Source organism: Vanderwaltozyma polyspora, genomic scaffold, assembly GCF_000150035.1.
Source record: "Vanderwaltozyma polyspora DSM 70294 KpolScaffold1033 genomic scaffold, whole genome shotgun sequence".
NCBI lineage: Eukaryota > Fungi > Ascomycota > Saccharomycetes > Saccharomycetales > Saccharomycetaceae > Vanderwaltozyma > Vanderwaltozyma polyspora.
In genome coordinates, this window is record NW_001834673.1 from 135848 (window position 1) to 158557 (window position 22710).

The following is a 22710-nucleotide window of genomic DNA, read 5'->3' on the forward strand; positions in this document are numbered from 1 at the left end:
TAAATCGGAAACAAATCAAAACAGAAAAGAAACGAAAAAAGAAAAAAAGTAAAAAACCGAAAATATAACACGAAAAATAGGTCAATGGAGTTTATCGTAAGCTAAAATAAGATGCGATGAGGTGAATTAATATATAAATTAGAATTGAATCTTATGTCTAAGCCTTTTCTTTTGTTTTTATGGTTACATACATTATTCAATTAAGAGTATACATATACACATATATATAGTACGTCTAAAAGTTTAATTGAGAGTAGTCTAATTTTATTCTAATTCTAATTATAAGAAAAAAGGAAAAAACACTCAGACTGTGAAAAGAAAAGAATATATCGTCCCTTAAATTTTGTTCTCTTTTCTTTTGATTAATTAAATAATAATGAGAATAAGAGTGAAAAATGTCATTTCAAATTAAAGATATACCAACAATTCCATACAACGATCAGAAACCTGGTACTTCTGGTCTTCGTAAAAAGACTAAAATTTTTATGAGTGAAAAGAATTATACTGAAAATTTTATTCAATCCATTTTAAACTCAATACCAAATGGCGTAAAAAATTCAACAATCGTTGTCGGTGGTGATGGTCGTTTTTATAATGATATCATCCTTGATAAAATTATGCAAATTTCTGCGGCAAATGGTGTTCGTAAATTAGTTATTGGTCAAAATGGTATTTTGTCAACTCCTGCCGCGTCATATATTATTAGAAATTATAAAGAATCTTGTAATGGCGGCGGTATCATCTTAACTGCGTCACATAACCCTGGTGGTCCAGAAAATGATATAGGTATCAAATATAATTTATCTAATGGTGGTCCAGCTCCTGAATCAATTACTGATGAAATTTGGGAAGCTTCAAAACATTTAACTCATTATAAAATTATCGAAAATTTACCACAATTAGATACCACCAAAGTCTCTGAAAATGTTAAATATGGCCCATTATTAGTTGATATTATAGATAGCACTAAATCTTACGTCGAACTAATGAAAGAAATTTTTGATTTCCCATTAATTAGAAATTTTATTCATACACAACGTGAAAAGAATAATTGGAAATTATTATTTGATTCATTAAATGGTGTCACCGGACCATATGGTAAAACAATCTTTGTAGATGAACTAGGATTACTGGCTGATGAAACATTACAAAATTGGCATCCATTGCCTGATTTCGGTGGCTTACATCCAGATCCAAATTTAACCTATGCACACACTTTAGTAGAAAGAGTTGACAGAGAAATGATAAATTTTGGTGCTGCTTCAGATGGTGATGGTGACAGAAATATGATCTATGGCTATGGTCCATCATTTGTATCACCTGGTGATTCCTTAGCAATTATAAGTGAATATGCTGACGAAATTCCATATTTTGCAAAACAAGGCATGTTCGGTGTTGCAAGATCCTTCCCAACATCAAGTGCTATTGATCGAGTTGCAAAAGCTAAGGGACTAAACTGTTACGAAGTGCCAACAGGCTGGAAGTTTTTCTGTGCATTGTTTGATGCTCAAAAATTATCCATCTGCGGTGAAGAATCCTTTGGTACTGGTTCTAATCATATTAGAGAAAAAGATGGTCTTTGGGCAATTGTTGCATGGCTAAATATCTTAGCAATCTACAACAAACGTAACCCAGAGAAAGAAAGCTCAATTAAGAATATACAAATGGATTTTTGGTTAAAGTACGGTCGTACTTTTTTCACTCGTTATGATTATGAAAACTTAAGCTCTGAAGATGCAGAAAAGGTAGTCAAATTATTAAAAGATTACGTCTCAGATCCCCAAACCTTGAATTCTAGATTCCCAGAGGATGATAGTATAACAGTAACTGAGTGTGGTGACTTTGAATATACCGATTTGGATGGCACTGTTTCTAAAAATCAAGGATTATATCTAAAGCTTTCCAATGGAGCTAGATTTGTCATTAGACTATCAGGGACCGGATCTTCAGGAGCCACACTAAGATTATACACAGAACAATATTCGAACGATGAGACTAAATATAACTTGAGTGCTGAAGAAGTACTAAGTCCTGTAATTTCGCCAATAATTAAGTTTTTAAAATTTCAACAATTCCTAGGAACGGAAACTCCAACAGTCAAGACCTAGTCGAATTCGAATAACATAGAAACGACCCTGCGACGCTCCTCACTCTCAACAACAAATTAAGAGTCTAATAGCAAATAAAAATAACTAAACAATGATATATAGATTATTTATACAACGACATTAAACCTCAATAGCTATAACTCATCTTACAAGATACTCATCCTTTTTGGCTGACTTCCTCTGGCCTGTAACTCAACATTGCAAACGCAATATACTCCAAATAAATTGAACCAGAACCCAGAGCAACTCAACGAATCGATAGCAACACCTAACATCTTAAATCTTCTTAACCAAACTGGTTTGCGATTGTGTTGATTGAATTATATACCATACAATTAATTATCTTAGTTTTAACCTATTTCCCTCCTTAGCTGATTTCGAATTTTTCTACTCGGCTTTCTTCTTGATCAGTTAATTGATTGGTACCTCAATTTTCAATATTAGCAAAAATTAGGAATTAGTGAAATATTTAGTATCAAATTTAAGTTCAAGAGTTTAAGATTTTGAAGTAATGACTAAGAATTGTTCTCCTATTTTTTTGCAAGGTTCAGTTGATTTGGATTTAACCTTGCAATTATAATTATAATTGTATTCCTATATACATATATTTATATATATATATATAAGAGTCGGAAGAATTGGGTTGAATTATAAATATAGACTTCGTAGCTTTGGTATTTCTTATAAAGCTTTTTCACTTAGTTTAAACGTAGAAAGATTTATGGATAATTAAATAGTATTTAAAAATCCAACTAAACCAATAGAAGGTATAAATAAATCGATTGATAAAGGTTTAATTCAGGAATATATTCAAGAGAAACATACATATACATACACATACTTAGACAAATACGTATTATTATTTGAACAGTGAAATGTATTCTTGGAAATCAAAGTTTAAGTTTGGAAGGAGTAAAGAGGATAAAGAAACTGATAAAGATGGTAGATCAAGTTCAAGTATATTCCATTTAGGTCATGAAAAGAAGAATAGCAATGGTGCAATTTCTGAAAACAAAAGTTTAAATGATAGTAGTTCTTCTACTAATTTTTCTAATCATAGTAATAAAAATTCTTCAAGTGGTGATATCCCAAGTTTATCAAATACAACTTCATCTCACGAATTCTCTTCAGATACTTCTACAATTAGAGATTCAACTGGTGGTGTTGGTTATGATGATAATTACAATTCTTCATCTAATGAAAGATTAGGTAACTATTCAGATTTATCTCATAATTCACCTTCAAGTTCGGGTTTAATGACTATAAAAGTTTATAATGGTACCGATTTCATGTTACCATTCCCAATTACTTCAAATACGCAACTTCTTGGGAAATTGTTACGTTCAGGAGTCCAAGCTCCAGGATCTAATTTAGTAGATGTAAATGATTTGATTTCACAATTATCAAGGATTAAATTAGAACAAGATGATGCCGTCGACGAAAAGATGATATCTGGTAGTAGATCTACTAATTTCATCCCTGCAACTATAAAATTACCGGGTTCTGAAAACTTAAATCCATTGCTATATTTCACTATAGAATTCGATAATACAGTTGCAACTATAGAACCGGAATGCGGTACTCTTATGAAGCCTATTTTCAATAAAATTTCTGCATTCGATGTTACTAGAAAACTACCAAGTTTAAAAATCGATGTCTTTGCAAGAATTCCTTCAAGTTTGTTACCATCATCAGTATGGCAACATACTGCAGGTGCGAATGATGAGAACCTAAAATCACTATTAGATAAAATTAATTCGAACCAGGATATTCATATTGATTCATGTCGTGTACCAATTAATTTAAATATTAACTCAGCAGCCAACGTAAGAATTTATAACCACCATTGGGTTTCATTTGATAATGGTTTAGGTAAGATCAATATTACACTAGATTATAGACCATCTAAGAACAAACCTCTATCAATAGATGATTTTGATTTACTCAAAGTCATTGGTAAAGGATCATTTGGTAAAGTAATGCAAGTTAGAAAAAAGGATACACAGAAGATTTATGCATTGAAAGCGATTAGAAAAGCGTATATTGTATCAAAAGCAGAGGTGACACATACACTAGCCGAAAAGACTGTCTTGGCTAAAGTGGATTGTCCATTTATTGTTCCATTGAAATTTTCATTCCAATCTCCTGAAAAATTGTACTTAGTGTTGGCATTTATAAATGGTGGTGAATTATTTTATCATTTACAAAAAGAGGGTAGATTTGATCTATCAAGATCTCGATTCTATGCTGCAGAATTATTGTGTGCGTTAGAGACATTGCATAATTTGGATGTTATCTACCGTGATTTGAAACCTGAAAACATCTTACTAGATTATCAAGGTCATATTGCATTATGTGATTTTGGATTGTGTAAATTGAACATGAAGGATAAAGATAAGACTGACACATTTTGTGGTACACCAGAATACCTAGCTCCAGAGTTATTATTAGGCCAAGGATACTCAAAAGTTGTTGACTGGTGGACCCTTGGTGTGCTATTGTATGAGATGTTAACAGGCTTACCACCATATTATGATGAAGATGTACCAAAGATGTATAAGAAGATTTTACAAGAACCATTAAGATTCCCAGATGGGATTTGATAAAGATGCGAGGGATTTATTAATCGGACTATTAAGTCGTGATCCAAAGAGAAGACTAGGATTCAATGGAGCGGAAGAAATCAAGAACCATCCATTTTTCAGTCAATTATCTTGGAAAAGATTGTTAATGAAAAGGTATATACCACCATACAAGCCTTCAGTTAGCGGTGTATTTGATACAAGTAATTTTGATCAACAGTTCACCAAAGAAAAGCCAGTGGACAGTGTTGTTGATGAATTTTTAAGTGAAAGCGTTCAACAACAATTTGGTGGATGGACGTATGTTGGGAATGAACAATTAGGAAGTTCCATGGTTCCAGGCAGTAGCATTAGATAAACAAAACGAAAACATACAGAGACAGAGACAGAAGCATTATGAACAATGAATAATTTTACAAGACATTAGAAAGCCAGGGGGAGGGGCTGGGGATACAATAGAACAATAGAACAAAAGAAATCAAAAAAACAGGGACTCTAGATAATATACCTCTAAAAAAAGATCAATCATATCCAAGAACCTTAACCCTATTACATAGTAAATATATATTTGTATATATGTGGAAATCAACAATTTGTTCCACTAAAAAAAGAAACAAACAGAACAATTTTTATAATATATATATTACCCACCAATATGGTATACAATAGACAATAAAATCAATTAAAAGACAATTACAATCCCATTTAACCCCCAAAACCAATATTGAAGTTCCAAACAATTGTGAAACTTCAATTCGATTTCTTCTTATGCGTATTCGTATTCGTATTCTTATTCTTATTCTCGATTAATCCATCCCCAGTACATTCCATCTATTACTGTTTCCATCCGTTTCCTGTGACGATTGATCTATAACCTCATCGCTTGCTTTTTCTAAACTTATTTTTTTTTTTTTTTTTCGCCTACAGTAGAATATCGAATATTGTAGAGGTTTAAAAGTTGCAGAGCGCAGCTGATATAAAAGAGAAGGCCTGAAAAATTTTAATCATCTCTAAAAAGAGAGATGACCTTTTAGCAAAAGTTAATAATTTTTAATAGAATAGTTATATAACAAGGAGCATACGTACTTACACACACATATTCATATACATATATATATATATAGGTATCTCTTTTGTGTTTTTAGGTTAGGTGGTTTTTGTTTGATGTTAAATTTTTCACTTTTAGCTGATTAGTGTAAGAAAGGAAGAAAGTGAAATAGGAATAAGCAGAGAATAGAGATATACTTATAGATATGTTGGCTTTTGAGAATAGTAAACGGCCTGCTCAAAATATTGGGAAAGTGGTAGAGTCTAAGAAACGGAAAGTAGAGTTTGCTGATGAGGTTGTGTTTCAGTCACCAAGTTGTGAGGAGAGTGATGATCAAAAAGTAGCACAGACCATGTACCGTAGATTTGTTTTGTCTGCTCTGGAGGATCTTGAAAAGGTATGTTCTGGTTTGATTTAGTTTGACTTGGTTTGATTTGTTATGTTTTAGAGATGTTTGGTAGTAAATGACAGCTTTAATCAGATTCAATTTAGAGAAACGAAAGGCAACGAATGAGCTTTTCTCTTGATTTTGATTCTGATTTTGGCAGTTCTTTATGATGATCTAAAGTCCATGGACATTAACAGTAAAAAACAAAGTTAGAAATTGGGATTTCAAAAAAATACATCTTTTTATGATACTAACATTACGATTTTAATTTTTTTTTATTTTATTTTAGAATGATTCAACTCAAGTTGATATTATTGCCAGCAAGGTCAACTTGCCTTCAAAAAGTTCAGACAGAGTTAACCTTGATAATTTTAAAATTTTATTAGAAGTATTATCTGATAATATTAGTAGAATTGATAACTCTAAAGGATCAAATTTAATTCAATCAATAATTAATTTTGAAAAGTGGTGGGAGTTACCTGAACCAATTCTAGGTAAATATATATTCTTTATTAAAATTTTATGTTCAAGTTTACCAAGATGGTGGCAGGATGTTTCAATGGTGATAATTGTATGTTTTAACCTATCCCCAGAAAAGACATCATACCACCATGAAATGCTAATGTATTTCTTAAGAATGATACCCTCTTCTGTAAGTTTCATAGATTCTTATTTGTCAAGATTTTTCCCAAATAAGAATGATACCCGTAAAAATTTAGTGAATTACATCTCAAATATTTTAACGCTCACAAGTTATTGTAAAGAGTTGAGATTTCAAGCATGGTCTCTGTTGATTGAAAGGGTCATTTCATTGGATGTAGAACTTCAAAATGAACTAGATGAATTAGACGATGATATAGAAGAAGATTTTGAAGAAGAAAGTGATGATAGTGGTGAAGAAAGCGAGCATGAGGATGAAATAGGTAATGACGAAAGTGATGATGAAACAGAAAATAAATACGTGGGCATCGAAGCTTCTGTCGAGGTTTATGAAGATGAAGATGAACAAGAAGGTGATGAAGAATACAATGTTGAAGTTTCTCAAAGCATCAAAGAGTTAACTTCAAAATTGGATGCTATCTTAACTTTGATTAGCAGTCGTTTAACTGAAGAACTAACACCAGAAAGTATAGAATCAGGTGATGGTGTTAATATTTTTAATACATTAACAACTTTGTTTAAAAGTCATATCTTACCAACATACTACACTAGATCTATTCAGTACATCATGTTTCACATTTCACAACAACAAACAGAGTTAATGGATTCATTCCTAGTGACCCTAATAGACATTGCATTTTCTCCAAATGAGACATCCGAAAAGAAGGTTAAATCATTACAATATTTAGGTTCCTACATTGCTCGTGCCAAACATTTATCAAGGACTCAAATTGTGTTTGTCGCAAGCTATTTAACATCATGGTTAAATCGTTATCTTCTAGAAAGAGAAGATGAAGTTGATCAACCTGGTGGTATGGAAAGATTCAAGCATTTCTACGCAGCTTTCCAGTCATTATGTTATATGTTCTGTTTCAGGCATAACGTATTCAAAGATGTCGATGGTAAGTGGGAGTGCGAATTGGATAAATTTTTCCAAAGGATGGTTATCTCTAAATTCAATCCACTCAAATATTGTAATGAGAATGTTATGATGATGTTTGCGAGAATAACACAACATGAAGGTATTGCCTATTGTTTTGGTATAATTGAAACTAACAATAACGAAAGACTTAGAGGTATTATTGGCAGGTCAGCTTCAGATAAAGAAGCTTCTGGAAGTCAATCAATTTCTCAAGCTTCTACATGGTCTTTGATTACAAGACAACAATTCATCGATTTACAGAGTTATTTCCCATTTGATCCATTATTATTAAAAAATTATAAATCATTAATGAAGGAATATTATATAGAATGGAGTGAAGCAAGTGGTGAATACGAGAGTGATGAATCCGATGATTAAATGAACATTATTATTATTATTATATTTTTTTTTTTATTCCCCCTCCCCCAAATGATTATAGATCCATCCCAATGCATTAAGTTTAGCCTTTATTTTATTTTTTTATTTATATTTATTTTTATTGCATCAATTGCTAATCTTATTTAACAGTTTAAAATTTATTTTATTATACTTACTGATATGCTTATGAAGATATTTCAACAGAGTATACTTAGGGAGTTCTATCATTACATTTTTTTTTATACATAAGTTATTAAGATTATATTATACTATATTATATACATTTTATCTTAATGGCCAATGATCGAAGTCATCACAATGACAAAACAATTTAGATAATATACAGAACTAATCTTTCAATCATGAGAGTTTGGATATATTTTATTACTTTAAATATTATAACTAACGTTTTTTCTTACTTTTATTTTTATTTTTATTCTTATTCTTCTTATTTGATTTTGATGATTGCTCATTTGAATTCGTGGATTGATTTTTTATAGATTGTGGAACATATTCTTTGACATCAGTATTTGTCAATAGAGTACTTATGCCTACTATATCCTTTATTTTAGTAAAATTTTTAGTTTTCCCAATTTTTTCAACTTTATATTGTTTCAAGTTTGATGAGTTTTTCACTTTCTTGTTAACTTTGTTCATTGATACAGTAACACCTCTTGGACCAATTGCACTTAATAATCTTGAAACATCTTTACTTTTACAAGTTTTAAAGTTATAATTTGAAGATAGATGAGAATTGTGGGTATTAAACTTAACTGTACAGTTGTTTGAATTTTTTGGGAATTTATAAGTTAATGAGAATACAGTTTGTGATGGGTTAACTTCAAATAGCTTAACACTATTTGAAATATATGAATCAATAGGTTTAATTGACATATTTTTATTATATTTATTTAGAGAGGCTTGTAGACTAGAATTGCCCTTCTTTCAGCCAAAATGAACAATTATTGTGGACTGATTGATACAATATATGTATTTGACGATGATGAAGATGATCGTGAAATATCAAATATTATATTTTAGATACTATGTAATATAGTATTTAAGGTATTAATATGTTTAAAGAGAGGATTGTGATAGATAAAATGATTTAAACTACTTCATACAGAGTGAAACTAAGTTAGTACTCAAAATTAAATTATTATCTATCGTACATAATTTTTCAATTTGTTCTGCCTTGTTGGCTTTACGCTTGAATTTTTAATTTTTAGTTTTTTTTCGTAATTGGATAATTCGAAGTAGAGAAAGAGAAAGAAAGAGAGAGAGCGTGAAGTTTCAACTCGAAGGAAGCAGGGTAATAATAGACAAACAGATGTTCCAATGCTACTTCTCAGTAGAAAGTACGTTGATAATTACAACAGACAAATGAAGTAAGTTACCACCAGTCAGGGTGATCTGACCTGCCAGGAATAGAAGTAAACCAAAATCAGGACAAGAAAGGTTGTCAGCAAGAAGAGTATTTTCTTTACTTTTATATGTTTTCTATCTATGGTCTTGGGTGTCTCTCAATTTTTTCTCATTGTAAGTGACACAAAAGCTAAATTAAAAAGCCATTCAATTCTACACACATTCTTTTTTTTCTTTTTTTTCTTTTTTTTTTGTCTTTCACCGAACCTAGCCGCTGTAGCCCTTACGCTATGTTTACCAACTATTACACGTGACCATCTCATCACGTGAAGAAAAACAGCAATACCAATACCAATACCAAGACCGAGACCAACAGCAATAAAAACAATCGTGTTCCGATTTGCGCCAGTACAGACAGACAGAGAGACAGACAGAGAGAACTATACCAACCGGAACTGATCACCATTACAATACGAACAATCCCTTCCTTCTACCCTCTTTCCGTTCCACAGCTACGCTCTTTCTTGCCTCAATTCAAACAAAAAAAGAACATCCAAACGAGAAATCAACAAAAAACAGAAAGTACCACGGAGACGGAGACACACGCCCAGACTCTGCTTTTTATTTTTTTTCCCGTCCATCCCATTCCATTCGTGCCGTATGATATCTTATTCCCGTCACCCACCCAGTGCACATCGCCATCTGCTTCTTCTTCACCTCACTTCGCCAAACTCACCGAAATTCCGAGATGAGTGAAATTTACCTTTAAAGGTTGCCATACCCATACACTCACTACCGTACGTTCTCCTACTACTGTACTCCATTTGTATAGGTATTTGTATACTATAGTGAAAACACATCGATCGATATCTTAGCATATCACTATATAAGAATCAATAAATCAATAAATCAATAAATCAATTTAGCTATAATAGACTGATTTCAAAATTTATAGAATTAAAATATAATGTAATGTAATCAAATAGAGGTTTACACTATATACTATATACTACTGTTCTAATTTTAAATATATCCTTTTACAAAACAGCTTTAACAACTGTTGATCTGTCAAAAGTCTTATTAATAAGTGATTATTTTTTTTATTTCATTTCATTTTATTTTTGGATTTGGAATTTCGTTTGATAGCTTGTTCCAGTACACTATCTGATTTTGTGTGGGAAGCTAATTAGTGTTATTACTAAGACAATAAAGAATTTTTGTTGATCTCTGTGTGTAACTGACTGATTCGCCTTCATTGGTTATCTAGAGTAAGATATTAGGATCATATATCTCTTCTTGTGGTGTCATATCCTGCTTTTATTCGAGTTCCTGCCTACTCTGACATTACAATAGGGGAAAAAACTAATAAAGGCTTCAATTATAATACTAATAAGTTCTTTTTGCCAAGTTTATGTTCTGAACAAAAAGTACTGGTTATCGTACTATTCTTCTCTGTTTTCTATCTTTTTTTTATCACGTAATTGTGTTTTTATTTGTATGGATGGTTAATATTGAACATCTTTGATTAGCTCAAATTAGTATTCCTGTTTTTTTATTTATTTTTACTACTGCCACTACCATATCCATATTTTACCTATTTGGTCACATCTAGATCAAGACACCTTACTTTACTTCGAAGTGTTAGATACACACACACACACATATATATACACTCATATATATATATATGCTCAATTACAACAACTACAATAATAACAATAATGATTCAGAACTCAAAGAGAAAGAGTATCGTTTCGATAATTAATAGAAAATCCTTTTCATCTGCAAAAGATGTACCTGTAAGTCCAGTAGGTTCAGAGGATACTTCGTCTTCTCATCTATTGGATGAATCAGCAATATGGAACGATACTTTCGAAACTTCAACTGATGTAACAGAAGAAGAAGATTTTACCGCAGATTTACAACCTTTGAAATTTAAAATGAGCAGAGTATCTCCAAATTCAGGTTCTTCTCCTTTCAGCTATAAAGACCATTCAGATTCTTTAACAAGATTAAGAGAAAAATTTCAACGAAGTATAGAAAATGATGGTTATATAGGAGGAAACAGTTGTGTTTATTGGTTCAAAACTATAGATTTAGATTCCTTTGAAAAATACTTGAGAGAACCAAATTATATCAAATTACCACAAAAAAAATCCTTCATAAACAGATTCAGAAGATTGTTTTTAGCTCAAGAATTAAAACATAGAGATTCGCATCCTTTAGAGACGTCCAAGATTAGTAGACCAAGACAAAACAGCACAACTAACGTGTCCGATACTTCAAGAGCTATATGGAGCACTAAATTTAGTCCAGATGGTAAATACTTGGCAACCGGTAGCAAGGATGGTTCGATAAACATCTGGAAAGTAATAAGTTCTCCAGTAGATAGATGGGAATTAGATATACGTGACGATACTAATGTAAAAACTAAAAGCTCCTATAAACGACAACCACAGCAAAAGCTTAATAGCCATAGTACTAATAACAATATTAATATCAATAGTAACAATAGCCATGGACCTTTAAAAGATGAAAAAGATGATTCAGAAGGTATCAATCTTTACGCCCCTGTTTTTCACCCAGATCCAATACAATATTACAAAGAACATACAAACGATATTTTGGAAATAGATTGGTCTAAAAATGGGTTCTTTTTAACATCATCCATGGATAAAACTGTTAAATTGTGGAATATTGAAAGACAACATTCATTAAGAACTTTCAATCACCCTGATTTTGTTACTTGTGTTAGAATAATACAATCAGATGATAGATTTTTTATCAGTGGTTGTCTAGATCATAAATGTAGATTATGGTCCATTTTAGATGATACAGTAAGTTTTGAATTCGATTGTAACGATCTAATAACTTCTATATCACTTTCTCCAGATGATTCAAAATATACTATAATAGGTACATTTAATGGTTATGTATTTGTACTCAAAACACATGGTTTAAAGTTTGTTTCATTATTCCATATTACAGATAAACGACCATACAGAATAAATGAACGAGATATTCAAAATTTTATGAAGGGAAAGAGGCATAATGGTCCAAGGGTAAGTGGAATTCAATGTTTTAATAATATTCAGGATAACTCATTACGATTGTTAGTGACATCAAATGATTCAAAGGTTAGGATATTCGATTTTGCTACTAAAAAATTGTTAGAAGTTCTAAAAGGATTCAATAGCGAGTCTTCTCAACACAAGGCAAATGTATCAAATCTATATGATCAACAACTAGTTTTAAGTAGCAGTGACGATCATTGGGTTTATGGTTGGCTTCTAGAGACCTCCGAATCCAAGAAAAGAAATAGCATATATGGGAAAAACAGCAACTTAAAGCAGACTACAACTCGTAGAGATAGCATTATTAGTGCTGGAAGTGGCGGTTCACAGACAAGACAGGAATCACCGCCAACAATGAGAAGATCAGGAAGCATTAAACAGTTTTTGAGAAGATCCCTAAGTTTATCAGATCGTTCCGAAGAATTTAATATGTCTGAGGATTCAATCGATTCTGAAATCAGCGGTACTCATCAGAACACAAATCAACAAAAACAGCAACAACATCATCATAGGCATTTGCATTTATCTAATTTATTAACAAGATCTGGAACATTTTCTGACAATACAGTCAAGAACAGTTCTTGTGTTGCATTTCATGCTCATCATTTACCTGTAACAACAGCAATTACTGCCCCTTCTGGTACGGCCAAGATATTGTCCTTATCTAATGATTTGATTTGTGAATTGTCATTAGAATATTTTAAGGACGTAGCTAGTGAGGCTAATAACAAACTTTCAGAATTAGAAGTAAATAGGTCTGATTTAGGGCGTCGCTCCACTACATCATTAAAGCAAGTTCAACAGAATCTACAACCCGATTTGCCTTTAAAGAACACTGCCAACAGTGCATTGCCAGATATGGTGAAGGCTGTGGGTACTATATTAGTGACAACTGATATTTCAGGCTCAATCAGAGTTTTCCGTGTTGACATGCCATATGAGATTAGGAAATCTATATTATACAAACTAGAAAAGTATAAAGAGTGTTTAGCAGTGGGAGATGGGAGCATAATTGAACCACGAAGTTCTTTGACCAAAAAGGGAACGTTTACAAGAGGTACCAAAGGGTCATCAGCAACAGGAAGAGGATCGCCAATGAACCTATCACCAAAAATGCAACCACCACCTTTAAGGCATTCTAAATCAGAGGTTAACACTGCATCATTAAACCCGTATTCATCTGGAAGCGGTTCTCGACAACCGAGATCTAGTCGAGTATTTATAAATTCGTTATTCAATCATTCTAGTACAAGTCTGTCATCCATGAAACAAGGGAGAAACAGTACATCGACAATGAACTTGAACCAAAACAGTAATACTACGATTGGTGCCAATAGTGACGTAGAAGGGGAAGGGATTACGATGTATCCCAAATGTGCGTACAGGTGCGCTATTTGCAATGGCACCAACTTTGATACTACTAAACAAGGGAAAGGGGAAAATGGTGGACCACATCAATTAGAATACTATTGCACTGACTGTGGTACACAACTAAACAATTTCCGTTGAAAATTGTACATATCCAATGGAAATAAAATTAACGATTATATTTATAATAACAAATAATAAAACAGGTATTACATAAAAAAATAGGGAAAAAATACAACCGGAAGAATAAGGTAGTCATTTATATGACATCATTATATATGGATATATATATATCATGTTTTAAATAACAATATTTATATATAAATATGCAAAAGCATCACTTGCATTTCTCAGTTATGAATCCACCAAGACCAATTCCAGTTTTATTTATCTGTCCCATATATCGATGGGACTATTGAACATTAAACATTAAACATTAAGCGTTTAGCCGCTGTGAACAAGCCAAGAGAAAAGAAATAAAATTAGAAATAAACCACCATCAGCGGTTAAACAGAAAAAAGAAATTATCTAACTAGCAATGGATAGCACATCACCAACCTGTATTTTATTAGATCCGTTCTAATTGACAATATCCGATTGTCGCAACCGTCACCAGAATACGAATTGATGGAGAACCAACGACTCTGCACCGCATCGCATTGCATTGCGTCGCATTGTCCGTAGTCCGGCCATTCCCACCCAACAGCTTCGGAGTTTATAAGCAACAAAGGGAAAGAAACAGGTGGAGAAGTTGTGTATGTGTGGGGAAGTGTGCATTGCATTGCCTCTATTGCTATCCTACAGTTGTTTGACTAAGGGTGTTACTCATGATAAGTAAAAAAGGACAAGGACAAGGACAAGGCCAAGGACAAGAGCAAGAGCAAGAGCAAGAGCATAGATGAATCAGACAAACAAACAGACGTACAGAACTACAGGTGGCGCCACCACAATTTTTTGCCTTTCCCCACCCGCCCATGTGCGGCTAACGTTGTCTGCTTTTAAGTAAACCTCTCTCCGGAGAGTCCCTGGGCGCCATACCTAATAAAACATAACATAACAAATGATCGATATTGCAGATCCTCCTGGGAAAAGACATTTTCAGGGAATTCCGGGATCTTGGTTTTCTCACACTGATTACTCTAAGATCTGAGGGTCTGAGGGTCTGAGGGTGCCATTCATAGGTAATCCTTAAACTGTCGCGAAATAGGCCCGGAAATTAGGGGAATGAGGGGTTGGTGCAGCGGCTATATATTCTTTCAATATATGTGTCTGTTATTGCCAGTACGGTTTTGGGTAATAATACTTAAATTCGAAAGGTATAAAAGGGGGGAATCCTTTAAATGATTTTCTTTCTTTCTCCATTATCCACCAACTTTTTTTATTTTTATTTTTATTTTTATTTTTATTTTTATTTTTACTTGGTCCATTCTATTCTATTTTGTTTTTATTCAACTGAATTTTGGTTTGGTTTGGTTTATTTTAGTTTAATTCAGTTTATTTTGGTTTTGGTTTTAAATTTCAATTGTAACAGATAATGACACCAAAGTTATCCTGTTCTGTCAATTGTATTGCATCATATTTTTATATTTGATTGATTGACTTCGGTATATAATTAATTATATTTATATTTTAGTAGTTTTAGCTTTACTTTATTTTATTCAAAATTTATAGATATTTCATACTTAGTTATTTTATTTTATTTTATTTTATATATATTATACGCATATACAGTACTTGTATATAAATTTATACTGTTCGGATAGTCACTAGACATATACTGTTTATATATTTTTTTGTTTTTTACTTTGATTTTCAGTTCCTACTACTCCATCAATTTTTTTTATCTTTTGTTTTTTTTAATATTATAGAACCATTCTATTTTATTTGGGTTTTTATTCTCACTATCACCGCCTCATTTACAATTACACCCCCTCTCCCCCTCCCATCCAAATTTCTAATAGCGTTACACAACATATAATAAATATACAATTCAATTTATTGACCTATTGTTATCACTATCAAAAATGACAACTATATCAAATAAATGGCATACCACACTGACTGATAGAATTTATCATCCAATTATAAATTTTAAACATTCTATATATGGACAATTCAATGTGCAAAAACAAAACCTGTTTATTTGGATCATCAATCTTTGGCTAGTTAGTTGGTTAAACAGACAACTTCAAAGTATAATGATTAATATCATTAAAACTGGTAGAGTACCAGAACATATCTCGTTCATCATGGATGGTAATAGAACTTATGCAAAAAATCTAAATATGCCAATTAAAAAAGGACATGAAGCGGGAGGTATCACTTTATTATCCTTGGTCTATGCTTGTAAGAGAATGGGAGTTAGATGCGTTTCCGCATATGCTTTCTCAATAGAAAACTTCAATAGACCAAAAGACGAAGTAGATACTTTGAATAATCTGTTTGCCGATAAATTAGATGAATTCGCTATAAGAGCTAAGGATTTCCAAGATCCTCTATATGGGGCAAAGATTAAAATTGTCGGTGACGCTACAATGATAGGCGACGAAATGAAGAGAAGAATTAAAAGAGTAGAAAAGATTACTCAAGATGGTGAAGATTTTATTTTATATATATGCTATCCTTATACTTCACGAAATGATATATACCATGCAGTCCAAAGATCTGTTGAACAAACTTTAAACAATGAAATTTCAAAAGATGAAATTACCATTAAACATTTCACTGAAAACATGTATTTAGAAAGTTTTTCAAATAGATGTGATCTTTTAGTCAGAACTAGTGGTCATAAAAGATTGTCAGATTATATGTTATGGCAAACTCACGAAAATGCTACTATAGATTTCCATTCAGGTTTATGGCCAGATTTTACTTTCATCAAATTATACTTAAAATTAATAAAATTATCCCTTTACATGACAGTTCAAAATTATTATGAAACAACTTTCTTATCTTCAGAGCAAGTTCTAAGGAAGAAAGCAGAATATTATAATAAATGGAGAGGTAATATTAACTTAAGTTCATTACCTGAACCACCCCCAACCATTTCAATCGTTGGTAGAAAATCTTAAGAAAAAGATCATTGACACCAATCAATCATCTAATCTTTTTATTTACCAATACTGACATCAATATCAAGTTTAATTTTTTCCCTTTTGTTACTCCATCATTAATATTATCAATATTAAAATAAACTGCATTCTATTTACTAGATTGGTTAATGATTGACTGACAGAGTATTGTCTCAATCATTGAATGAATTGTCGCTTCATAATATTATTAGATTCATCGCTGGTCAATTTGACATTGTTTTATTTGCAACATCATCAAAAATCATATGCGAATAGATTTATTTATTTATATACATACCATTTAAATCGAGATATTCAAAAACTTATTTTAATACCATAATTATAATTAATCATCCGTTTTTTGACTAGAAATTTTAATATATTCAAAAAGTAAATATTGTTCACTCTAATTATTGTCATGCTAATGCCCATTAAACCTATATATAAATGAATAAGTAACTACGAATGTATATAATATTTATTATCAATGGTCCCACCTTATTACTAGAATACAAAGTACAGAAAAAAACACATTGTAACAATGTATGATTCTTTAATTATCTTTCGATGTCATTTAAGTCGTTGATATCGAATACATCATTGGTTCCTTCATTATTTTCGTTCCCTATATTAATAAATTCAGCTTGGATTATATTGTTGGTAGTATTCGTCAATATTCTGTCCGTATTCATTGTAATCGTTGTGTCAGTATTATTGCTTTCTGTCACCACGCCCAAATTACTAGTTGATGCAGCTTCGCTATTATTGCCATTTGGTGTATTTCCTGTTGTATAAGTTGTACCATTACTTTGAGTTTTTGTACCAACTTCATGACACCAATATCTATGAAATGTCCATGCTTTTAACTGACACTGGCGACTACAATATTTTGTCCTTTTACAACGACGGCATTTGGCAAACTGCCTCGGAAAACTTTCCCATTTACCACATTCAAAATTTGCACATTGACGAGTACAAGTAATTTCATTTTTCCTACACGAATTTCTCATTATTACTGAACTCCAATATATCATGTCATGTGGATTTTCATTAGTTACAGTAAACCTTTCTACCAAAGGAAATAAATTCAATGGAAATCTAGTTATGATACTTATCCATGTTTCTCGTGTTAATTCTTTAGATATTTTTTTATAGTCCCATTTCTGTTCAAAACCTTCCCTTAAAGTATTTTCTTGAACTATTCTATCCGAAGAAAATTCAACATTGGGTTCTTCTATACTATAAGCCTTATATGGATTTTCTAATTCAATATTTTTATCTCTCTTCGAATCCTTTTGAAGGCATTTTAATTGAGTTTCTTTCAATTCCATTAAAAATGGTTCATCGATATTCATTGATTTTAAACTTAAAATATTATATGCATCTTCCATATGAATGTCAATAGGTGATATAGGTATATTCGGTATAATATTATTATTAATATCGATATCGCTATTTGGATTATCATTTTTATTAATATTATTATTGTTTTTTGAACTTAATAAATCCATTCTCTTTTGAACTCTATCAATTATTGATCTGAATGATAATGAATCTACTAAATTAACATTTTGTAATTGTTCTTTCATATATGTATATTTTGAAATGAATGCCAGGAGCTGAAGAGACCAAATGACATCATCTTGTTTTGGAATAATTCTCCCCAGGTAAAATTCTCTAGGAACCGAAATTAGAGGAATATGATCAGAGTTTGTACGAAAACAATTCTCGAACTCTTCATCATTAGATGAATTGTTTAATTTTTGTGATTTGTTCAAAGAAGAAACCAAATCACTTTTTAAATTCCAAATATCTGAAAAATCTGATGGAGAAATTTCAGTGGATAATAATAATTCTTCACTTTTAAAGAAATTCTCCAATTCTTCCTCTGTTTCGAATGTTTCTCCGATAAGATACGAGATGTATTGCTCGTAAGTTTCACTGGTATCTTTCTTTAGCAACATATATACGTCTCTTGAAGTTAATGAATTAAAATCTAAGTGAATGTGGCAATTTCTAATGAAATCATAATTTTTATGGTAAATTAAATAATTATCCAGCACAGTTGCTAACAATGGAATTACTCCTGATGAAACTACTTGGTTTCTTATCTGTTCGGTTCCTCTAGTACCTGTTAATACGAGACATTGAAATGCTAATGTCCATTTCCAAGCATACATCGCCAATTTTTTTTCTTTCCAAATCGATCTTGCACGCTCATGTTTATTAATCTTCTTTAAGTTATAGTCCAGTATCTCATTCAAGTTCAAATAACAACAGTGAAGTATTGAAACCAATCTATCCAATGCACCGTCCTCAGATACAGTCTCACGCACTTTACTTGAATTTGAAGTCAAATAAGTCAAATGATTCAATGAATTTATCAAGGGAACATCTGAATTCGTGTCCAGAGCCCTTCGATCATACACAGTCGATGATATTGTAACCACTGGTTTATTCAATATAACAGATCGATGATTAGTTTCCCTCATCACGTCCTTAAATATATATATTTATATCACACCAAAAAATAAAAAAAAAAGACAATAAAAATACCAAAAATTAACTGAAATTTAAATTAAAAGCAGTACCATAAACCTTCTGACACTATTCCAAATTCTGCCAATACCTGTTTGTATTTCTGACAGCCTATAGTTCTCAACTTATTGGACTAGTTCTTGGTCTTTATCAGTTGAGCTAAAGTAAAATGAAAAGGCTTTCAAATTTGGACCTTTCTTTTACGATTTTTCTATAAAATCCCCAAACAACTGCAACCTGATCTCAATATAGACACTCCAAATACTCTGTTGGGCCTGTCAATACCTTCGATACCCTCAAGTTCTTACACTTTTATACTATATTTTATGCTCATTTTAACCTTTCTATCTTATTTTGTATACATTTTTTTATAATATATGTGTAATTTTTCCTAATTGTAGGAAATGTGACTAGTGAAATTGATCGATTATATAAAAGAAGCTGTATTAGCTGAAATGGTAAAGATTGGGATAATATACATAATAAATACGTGATAAAACTGATGGTTAGCTATTGAAAGAGCCCTTGAAGTGATGGTTTATAGTATCAATTGGGTCTATTATACATACTTTTACCCAATTATCACGAGATCCGGGTAAAAACCCTACCGATTTTTGGTATCTGAAAGACTTTTGATTGCCTTTCCCCTTCCAATAAATAGAAGTTTATAAGAATAATCAAGAGCATTACAATAGACTTTTGTTTATTTAAAGAGGTTTATGATTGAGAAGGAGCAGAATTGTAAGCATTTAGGTGTTGAGTTAGTCTAGGTTTGATAATCAAGAGTTTCCCCCCACCCCCCGAGTAATCTCATTAGTGTTTATTAAGTGGACTAAGAAGTTGTCAGAGTTATTCTCTCTATTAAGGTTAATCAGCTAAAACATATTAAGTTTTTGTAATTGACATTGAGATTTAAAGGAACTTTACGATTTATAGTATTGAATTGCGTTCCATTAACTGTTAAGAAGTATTGTTCTAGACCATAGACATATTTTTTTTCTTTAATTTTTTAGTTTTTATTTTAGGATTCGAATCCCCTGAATAAATACGGTTTTATCATATTTGTTTAAAAGCAAACCAATCACAAAATGAGTTCTGTCGTTACACCAGAGGTCCAATGGGCCCAAAGATCTAGTGAATCTGATCCTGAAAAGAATTATTTGTTGTTGACTATTTCTATTCCAGACTGTGCTCCAAATCCTGAAGTTAAAATTGAACCAACTTGTATTTCTTTAAAGGCTACTTCAAATTCTAATAAAGGTGTCAGCTACGAATTGAAAATTGACCTATTCAAAGAAGTTCTACCTGAAAAGACTTTACACAAAATTGCTAACGGTCAACATTATTTTGTAAAATTGTTTAAGAAAGATTTAGGTTTAGAATATTGGCCAAGATTAACTAAAGAAAAGTTTAAGTATGGTTACATAAAGACCGATTTCAACAAATGGGTCGATGAAGATGAACAAGATACTGCTGATCATGACGATACTTTTGGAAGCGACATGATGGGTGGCCAAGGTGGCATGCCAGACATGGGTGGCATGGACATGGGTGGTATGGATATGGGTGGTATGGATATGGAAGCTTTACAGCAAATGTTAGCTCAAGGTGGTGCTGCCAATTTTGGTGGTTAAACACGAAATGCGATGCCAATATCTTTTGTTACATTGTCTTTCATTAATTGCCCTTATTAACTTAATCTAATTTTGAAATATCCTTATCAAAAGTTTGTCTATTCATATTTGAGCACTAATCAATAATTAACACTTTATTATATTATATTGAAGTTTAAAATTCTATAATTATATATTTCTTGATTTTCTAAAGTGTTAGATACACATCTATATAGAAAGTAAAACTTCACGTAAGGTTTTAATTTCATATATCTATTCATTACTCATTTTTATCTTAATTTTTATTCTCTTAAGTATAAAAAAAAAACGTTTAAAGAACACACCTCTTTATTAGCTATTTGATTATATAGCTTGGTATTTCAATTCACCGTTGTACAGCTTTTGAGAAGCTTTCCAAGTTTCACCTGGTGCTAAAGTAACGAAATCATGAACATGACCAGGTTCAACGCAAACCATATTCAAGTAACCATTCTTTGGTTCGAAATCAGCCATACCGCCAGATTTCTTGGTCCATGGATTCCAAACTACGGCATCTGGTAGGTTGGTTCTCTTGACAGAGTGGATTGGAACACCTCTGTTAACAACTTGGATGATACGGTCAGCATCAACGTTTTTATAAATCTTATCAACTTCTTCATGGAAAGTTACAACAGGATGCTTATCAACATAAGAATCAGCTAATAATTGATCATAAGTGGTCATACCAGCTAAATTAGAGACAAATGTGTCTTCTATATCTTCAACTCTCAAATAAGTGTGGAATAACCAGTTAAATTTAAAAGATTCTGTTTGAGATGGATTTTTAATTTCGATATCAGTAAATAAATGATCTTTACCTAATTCAACAGTTAATATTAAGGAAAAACTTTTTGGCCATAACTTTGTCAATTCAGGATTGGCAATTTCTTCGCTTAAACCAAATTGAACAGTTGGTGGATTACTCTTGACTTGACCTAAAAATTCCCAAGTAGAATTTCTTGCCAAACCATGTTGAGGCAATTGCTTTAACAATTCATCGTCTTCATTTTTACCAAAAACTGGGAAAACTAACGGAATACCACCTCTAACTGGCTTTGAACCATCCAGTTTAGCAGCTGTAGATAACCATAATTGTTCTTCACCATTAGATTTCCATGAGAATATAGTTGCACCATATTTCAAAATTGAAACACTTGATGAGCTGTTTTCAGGATGTGTTAAAATAACTTGAGTAGCAGTCTCTTCGATACCCATTGTTTAAGTATAAATTATCAATGATATTATTTTGTAGATACCTGAAGAAAGATTACAATTGACAAGAAATGAACAATGTATAAATAAAAACAATCCAATTGATAACCTTTTATTTTATAACTAAAATTTTTCATGCATCTTCTATAAAGTTCCCTTTCGGTTATTGAAATTTCGATATTCTTATAGTGAGTATATGACGTATTATGTAAAATATTGAAAAATAATGAAGGAATTAATTAATAACTATCATGATTATAAACAATGTAATGATGAGGGGTATGATCAATAATTGATCAATAAATAATATGCTAAAGTCTTACTTTATTAAACTATGGGGAGAA

General features: G+C 31.6%; 8 protein-coding genes and 1 further gene across 8 annotated transcripts, besides 2 other annotated features; 6 read left to right on the top strand and 3 right to left on the bottom strand.

The window, feature by feature from the left end:
* Positions 1 to 395: 395 nt before the first annotated feature.
* On the top strand, positions 396 to 2108 carry Kpol_1033p54 (uncharacterized protein; the record flags this gene model as incomplete). The annotated part of the gene is made up of 1 exon (XM_001645556.1): positions 396 to 2108. The coding sequence occupies one exon, from the start codon at positions 396 to 398 to the stop codon at positions 2106 to 2108; it is 1713 nt and encodes a 570-aa protein (XP_001645606.1).
* An 875-nt stretch (positions 2109 to 2983) lies between these two features.
* Positions 2984 to 4708: a sequence feature (similar to hypothetical protein; correction of possible frameshift sequencing error~similar to Saccharomyces cerevisiae YPK1 (YKL126W) and YPK2 (YMR104C)).
* On the top strand, positions 2984 to 5048 carry Kpol_1033p55 (the record flags this gene model as incomplete).
* Positions 4710 to 5048: a sequence feature (similar to hypothetical protein; correction of possible frameshift sequencing error~similar to Saccharomyces cerevisiae YPK1 (YKL126W) and YPK2 (YMR104C)).
* An 895-nt stretch (positions 5049 to 5943) lies between these two features.
* RRN3 (rDNA-binding RNA polymerase I transcriptional factor) lies at positions 5944 to 8086 on the top strand (the record flags this gene model as incomplete). Its single annotated transcript, XM_001645557.1, has 2 exons — positions 5944 to 6135; positions 6416 to 8086. The coding sequence occupies 2 exons, from the start codon at positions 5944 to 5946 to the stop codon at positions 8084 to 8086; spliced, it is 1863 nt and encodes a 620-aa protein (XP_001645607.1).
* A 402-nt stretch (positions 8087 to 8488) lies between these two features.
* Positions 8489 to 8980, bottom strand: SRP21 (signal recognition particle subunit SRP21; the record flags this gene model as incomplete). Its single annotated transcript, XM_001645558.1, has 1 exon — positions 8489 to 8980. One exon carries the CDS (start codon positions 8978 to 8980, stop codon positions 8489 to 8491), a length of 492 nt encoding a protein of 163 aa, XP_001645608.1.
* Positions 8981 to 11172: 2192 nt separating this feature from the next.
* Kpol_1033p58 (WD40 repeat domain-containing protein) lies at positions 11173 to 14034 on the top strand (the record flags this gene model as incomplete). The annotated part of the gene is made up of 1 exon (XM_001645559.1): positions 11173 to 14034. One exon carries the CDS (start codon positions 11173 to 11175, stop codon positions 14032 to 14034), a length of 2862 nt encoding a protein of 953 aa, XP_001645609.1.
* A 1883-nt stretch (positions 14035 to 15917) lies between these two features.
* On the top strand, positions 15918 to 16964 carry SRT1 (ditrans,polycis-polyprenyl diphosphate synthase; the record flags this gene model as incomplete). The annotated part of the gene is made up of 1 exon (XM_001645560.1): positions 15918 to 16964. One exon carries the CDS (start codon positions 15918 to 15920, stop codon positions 16962 to 16964), a length of 1047 nt encoding a protein of 348 aa, XP_001645610.1.
* A 557-nt stretch (positions 16965 to 17521) lies between these two features.
* MUB1 (MYND-type zinc finger protein MUB1) lies at positions 17522 to 19456 on the bottom strand (the record flags this gene model as incomplete). The annotated part of the gene is made up of 1 exon (XM_001645561.1): positions 17522 to 19456. The coding sequence occupies one exon, from the start codon at positions 19454 to 19456 to the stop codon at positions 17522 to 17524; it is 1935 nt and encodes a 644-aa protein (XP_001645611.1).
* A 1134-nt stretch (positions 19457 to 20590) lies between these two features.
* SBA1 (Hsp90 cochaperone SBA1) lies at positions 20591 to 21136 on the top strand (the record flags this gene model as incomplete). Its single annotated transcript, XM_001645562.1, has 1 exon — positions 20591 to 21136. The coding sequence occupies one exon, from the start codon at positions 20591 to 20593 to the stop codon at positions 21134 to 21136; it is 546 nt and encodes a 181-aa protein (XP_001645612.1).
* A 342-nt stretch (positions 21137 to 21478) lies between these two features.
* Kpol_1033p62 (glucose-6-phosphate 1-epimerase) lies at positions 21479 to 22369 on the bottom strand (the record flags this gene model as incomplete). Its single annotated transcript, XM_001645563.1, has 1 exon — positions 21479 to 22369. The coding sequence occupies one exon, from the start codon at positions 22367 to 22369 to the stop codon at positions 21479 to 21481; it is 891 nt and encodes a 296-aa protein (XP_001645613.1).
* Positions 22370 to 22710: the final 341 nt, after the last annotated feature.